Source organism: Poecilia formosa, unplaced genomic scaffold (assembly GCF_000485575.1).
Source record: "Poecilia formosa unplaced genomic scaffold, Poecilia_formosa-5.1.2 Scaffold396, whole genome shotgun sequence".
NCBI classification, from domain to species: Eukaryota; Metazoa; Chordata; class Actinopteri; order Cyprinodontiformes; family Poeciliidae; genus Poecilia; species Poecilia formosa.
This window is the reverse complement of record NW_006800335.1, coordinates 341,706-347,672: the sequence shown is the minus strand read 5'-3', so window position 1 is coordinate 347,672 and position 5,967 is coordinate 341,706. Positions and strand designations below refer to the sequence as shown.

The window sequence follows — 5,967 nt, the reverse complement described above, 5'->3', positions numbered from 1 at the left end:
GGCCAAAATTGCCCCATTACCCCAGCATGGGTAAGTAAGAACCAGATCGAACTTGGTTTCATTTAATTTCCTCATCAACTCCACATTATCCAGCAGAGTTGGGACAAATGAGCTCACAGAATTGTGAACATCAACAATTTTGTCGAGCAGGCCTAGCGTCATTCGGAAAAAACTGGTGATAGGTAAAGTCCCCCGTTCAAGTTTTAGAAATTCAGAAAACATTTTTTTCATAAAATCTGCATCTATTAAGCTGTTTTCTACTGGAACTATGAAAGTCTTGTAATATAAGGGATTATCCTTGATGTACCAGGTTTTGCTAGCTCGTGCAATAGTAACATTGTGTCCCCTGGAGTGTAGAGCTTTAAGAATAATTTCCATGTTTATCCAGTGGCTTCCTTCAGTAGGAAAGACCAAGACGTTGCCACCATGACAGCAGGTGGGAATGAGAACGAGCAGGAGCAACACACTGCAGCAACAGACTGCCTTCATCTGAAATGGAGAAAAAAATGTTTTTCATGAATTCATTTCAATAATATAAAACAAAAATTAATATAATTTGTTAATTCTAATCATCTTTTGACTTGAATAAAACTAATGCAAAATGTATTAGTTAAAATGTATGAGCTGCAAATGCTACTAGACTATTTTTCACTGTCATATGTTCTTTTACCTAGTAGTGATGGTTTTCATGCAATCAGTGATACAGAACTCTTGAGTTTTTGTCATGATCCATGTTTCTGTGTATTTAAGGTTTTTCTGTGTTTAGTTTCTGTCCTGCGAGTCTCTGTTGTCTCTGTGTCTTCCCCTGTTGATTGATCCCAGCTGTGTCTCTTTCCTTGATCACCCTCCCAGTGTATTTAAGTCCACCTGTTGTCTCTGTCTGTGTCAGATCTTCGTCGTACGTCTTACATCTAGCATCTACTGTCAAGCTCTCCAGTCGCACTGTTTAAAGTCCTGGTTAGCCTTAGCTCCTGTATTCAGTCACCTTGTTGTCGGTTGCTACCGGTATTAGCTGTGTGCTATTGTTCCTGCCGTGCTGCCTGACTGGACTGTTTTTGAGCAACATTCATCATTAAAGTAATCATCATCTTCATCTGGGTCTCCTGTGTTCATTCTCACCACCAATCACAGCCCATGACAGTTTTAAACATAAGGGAATTTAGAGCTCATCACTAAACTTTTCCAGTTTCACCGTTCAGGTGTATTTTCCCAGCAAATGCACTTTGACATATTGTAGTTTGGTTGCATTTTAATGTCTACATAAGTATGGAGGACTGAAATATTAATAATTAAATAATTAATTAAAAATAAAAGCAGAAATCTATATATATTTTTTTTATTTTCCGCACGTAAAACAGTTATCTACATAACTCAAAAAGGGTGAAAAAAGTGTTTTAGATAATGTTAGCATCCATAAACTTATAATTTTCACTGGGAAGAGATTTCTTAGTTTTTACGATGTCTCTTTAAAAAGTAATCCAACTGTTTTTCAAAGATTGCTGGACATAATGGTATGTCAGATTAAGCTGTTTTCTTGTTATAAATGTTCTATTGATTAAGCAAATAAACAAGCATAATTATCTAAAAAAGCAAGACCACCATTACCACCCTCAAAGATTAAACATGTCTATTTGCTGGCTAGTCAAAGGTAGTCAGAGGAAGTGTAAGCCTTTTCTTATATGAATATTACGGGATTTGAGGGCTGCTCCTAATCTGAAGTAGTGGGACAGATTACATGTGGAAACAAGTCTTGACAGAACTGGATTTACCACTTCCGGGATCAATTATAACATGCATTGCTCCCTGTAAAGCTTTGCAAAAATGTTCAGTAACGTTTTCCAGAGTACCTGTCAAGTGTCCCGCTTTGGCCGGGAAACTTACGTATTTTACTCCTCTGTCTTCCTCTTCCTGCTGTTTCCTGTTACAGTAGTTTTCTTCACACCCACCCCCGCTCCGACGGCAACAGCGGTCGGATAAACATTTCCCATATTCTCAAGTCCAAAACTTAACAGATATGACAACCAGACAGGAGATTAAATAGATGTTCAGATGGATATAGCTACTTACAGTTTGTCTTCTCAGTCCAGACAGTGGAAGCTGTTTCAGAGTGCCACAGGACAATCTCCATAAATGACAGGCATAAGGTACACACAGCCTTTAGTCCAATCACGCCTACCAACGGTTCTACAGAGTAATAAACAGAACAGTCGTAGCAGATTGACTAACTCAAATGAGGTGATGTGAAAATTAACTGACTCGTATCGTCGAGCATAGGGATGAAATGCAGTTTTAAAATACTGTTCCATACAACAATGATGACATGAAAACCGTGCAAAAGCAATAAAAGAAAAGCAAGTAAGTGGAAACTTTACAGGAAGTCACCAAACTGCGATTTGCTCTGGCTGAGAGAAAATATTGTCTCCATGGCGACACCTAGTGCCTGAGTAAAGAAATGTAGAAATTAGAAACTGATACATCTTTGAAGCACGACACGCCTTGATTCAGCTAGTCTGTAAATTTCAAAAACATATATATATATATAAAAAATTCAGCATAAAAATACGTCAATATTGGTTGCATCCAGTGCAGCATATTTATGACACAATATTTTATTTCGTGGTAAACAGTTACTGTTCTAAACAATAGTTTGCAACTAAACTCCAATTTATTTCAGTACAAATTGGAAAATAATTAAGAAAAGAAAATAACATGTATTCATATTTAATACCATAAAGTAAACACATATGTGGATTAAACATTGTCGGATATTATGGACTACAATAAAAAAGTAAAAATTACATCCCCTTAGCCACCAATATAATATTGAACAAAACCCATTTGTAGTATTGTTAGAGTCCAAATATGTTTCAATACAAGCATTCAAAGAGTCCATCAAGTTCATATTGCTGCTTTCAATCTTGTCTCCAGCTTGTGAAAATGTTTAGATAGTGCTGACTTGATGAATCTGTCTAATCATTACTCAAGTTTTATTTTACATCCACACACATATTTCCATAAACACCTGATAAACATGACTGTAGCTAAAACCATGAGCACCACTGCACCTGTCAGGAAGAGGACTACATCTACTGAGTGGTAAACATACCAGGGCATTCGGTAGGACTGAGCTTTCAGGTGACCAGCACCTTTGTGCCTCATGACATATTCCATCCAGAAGAGGGCCGTATCAATTGGCTTCATTGGCTGATCTCTGTGCAGCCTGGAGAGTCTCTGCATGTTCTGCTTGTAGGATGGTTCGTTCAAGACTTCTTGTACGGCTTTCAAGAAGTTGTCGTCTTTGTCCACTGTACTCAATGTAAGAATTTTAGCTCCACCTTTCACTTGCAAGCGCAGCAGATTATCATACTGATCAAAAAACAAGGGTAAACCCACTATCGGAACTCCATGATAAATGGCTTCTTGGATTCCATTAGTTCCTCCATGAGCCACAAATAGCTTTATCTTAGGATGTCCTAAAAGGTCTTTTTGTGGCATCCAGTCAACCAGTAAAGTGTTGTTACCCAAAGTGGACGGTTTGGGTCCTCTATAGCTCCAGATGACTTTTTGTGGCAATTTTGCAAAAGCTGCTGCAATCTCATTTGCTAAATCATCTGGAAGTTCAGGCACAAATGTTCCTAAAGACATGATAATGACTCCGTGTTCGGCAGAACTCCGTACAAACTCCTCCATATAGTCAGGAAGTGGTTCTGCAGGTTTACAATGGAACCCTCCCATGTACACGACATTAGGCATTGTGGGACGTGGGTAATCAAACACAAAGTCAGTTCTCATAAGCCAGATGTCTGCATCTATCTTTAAATGGTCAAAGTCACAATCAGATCCAAGATATTGCTCACACAGTGGCTGGTAAACTTGCTTAGTGATCAACATATCATTCATTCGGATGATATAGTATAAAATGTTGTTTTTAACCCTTTGAAAAAAGGTCATTTTATCAGTGTAGCCAGATCCTGTGATAGGAATATATGATAATGGTGAAGGAGCGATGCCAAATTGACCTTCTTCAGATATTATCCAGCGAACATTAAAAACTAGAGGAATGCTTAAATATTTGGCTAAAAGTGCTCCACTGCCCCAGCAGGGGTCAGTGAGAACCAGATCAAACTTGGTGTTGTTCAGGGTTCTAATTAACTCTGCATCATCCAACATGGCTGAGACATATTCACTCACAGCCCTATGAATTTCCAGGGTAGTGCTGAACATCCCAAGCGAAGCATAAAGGAAGCTGGTCAAAGGTAAAGCCCCACGCTCAAACTGAATGATGTCAAATATGATTTTGGTGATGAACTTCTGATAGAAGCTCCTCTTCACTGGAACTGTGAATGTGCTGTAATAGGAAGAGTTATCTTTAATGTACCAGCTGTTGCTGGGCCGCATAACAGTCAGGCTGTGTCCTCTGGAGTGCAGAGCTTGTATTAAAATATCCATGTTTATCCAGTGGCTGCCCTCGATAGGAAGAACCAATATGTGTCCTCCTTTGCAGCAGCTGGGGACGAGGATGAGCAGGACCAAAGCCCCGCAGCAGTAGATCAGCTTCATCTGAAATACAAAAAGCTCATCTCAGTTTACAGAGAAAAAAAAGATATGATACAAATTATTGAACATGTGAGCAAAGTATACTTCCAACACATTATCTGTACATTTAACGTCCTTGTAGTTACTGATCATAATTCAAGAAGTCCAGCTAAATGTTAATAAACGACAGTATGTAAGTGATTTGAAGTCTTGAGAGCAGAAAGCTTTCTCTAAATTTAGGAACGCAATTATTACTTTTCGGTTTTCAGCATAGGATGTAAATAATTTGCATTGTTACCGTGATAAGTCTTACTTCAACTGACAAAAAATGAGTTTGAGTTAAGCTGCAACATACGAACCTCAAATCATCAGGTGTATCGAGTCCAGTCCACCAGCAGCTTCGTCAGGTTCTTCCCTGTTACGCCATTCCGCGCACAAACGAGGTTTTATGGCCACGGAAACAACCTCATGGTGCATTCAAGTATGCCTTGTACACTAGGAAATTAAGTTGAAGGACAATTCCGTGGAATGATTTCATCACCTATTTTAATATCGCATTTTATCACAGTCCTATTCTGTAGCCTATTTCATAAATAACACTCTTTAATATACATAAGCAATAATATGCTTTCTTAGACAGTGTCCAAGAAAGCGTTACTGATCATTTAAAATATATCTTTTGTAATTACTGGAAAGTAAAATTGACAGTTTTAATGCACAAAATCACGCCCAATGGTCAGAATCACACGGAAAGAGCTTTAAAAAGCTTTGTCCATTTAGAAGAAATTCTTTATGACTTTATAATATAATGCTTAAAAAAATTACTATTGTGAATTATGGTCATGTTTTTGATTAAGTAAAACTAGAAGAATACTGTTAAGCTACCAGCAAATAGTCGATTATGTTATTTACGAAGTGTTATTTGAAGCACGTAATGATGGAAAAATGCATCTCTACATGGAACCACTTTCCTGTGTACGTGAATGCATCACGTTGGTAAAACACTACCGTAACACTGAGGGTAGACGTGCATCAGTGAATATGTATGGACAACAAACAATGGTCAATCCCCCTCCAGAACTATCTGGAACTTACTGCACAATAAAATGAAATAAAATAAAATAAAATAAAAATTCCATTTTAATAACACAGTTTCCATCATAACAAAACATGTACAGTTTATTCAGCAAGTCTATGGATGATTTCAGTCGTCACCTTTAGCTCATCTGCAATGAATTGTGAGACTGGGTCTGCTGGAGAAGCTTATCCTTCTCCTGTTATTAAAAAAATTACTTTAATTCAATGGCAGAGCCCCTTCCCTTTTTTGTTGTTGTAAACTAAACTAGAATGAACTAAATCGTCAGAACACATATTGGTTGGAAAACCGTCTCTGTTGTGTTTTCTTGTTCAGTACTCATCTTTAAAATGAAT

At 37.8% G+C, this 5,967-nt stretch overlaps 1 protein-coding gene and 1 pseudogene across 1 annotated transcript; both read right to left on the bottom strand.

The window, feature by feature from the left end:
- On the bottom strand, nucleotides 1–2,430 carry LOC103154719 (UDP-glucuronosyltransferase 1-2-like; the record flags this gene model as incomplete). The annotated part of the gene is made up of 2 exons (XM_016662926.1): nucleotides 2,069–2,430; nucleotides 1–490 (listed from the first exon to the last, which is right to left on the bottom strand). A coding segment is annotated over exon 2 (489 nt), but the record flags the coding sequence as incomplete, so codon positions are not given.
- Nucleotides 2,431–2,591: 161 nt separating this feature from the next.
- LOC103154705 (UDP-glucuronosyltransferase 2C1 pseudogene) lies at nucleotides 2,592–5,006 on the bottom strand (annotated as a pseudogene).
- Between the last annotated feature and the right edge of the window lie 961 nt (nucleotides 5,007–5,967).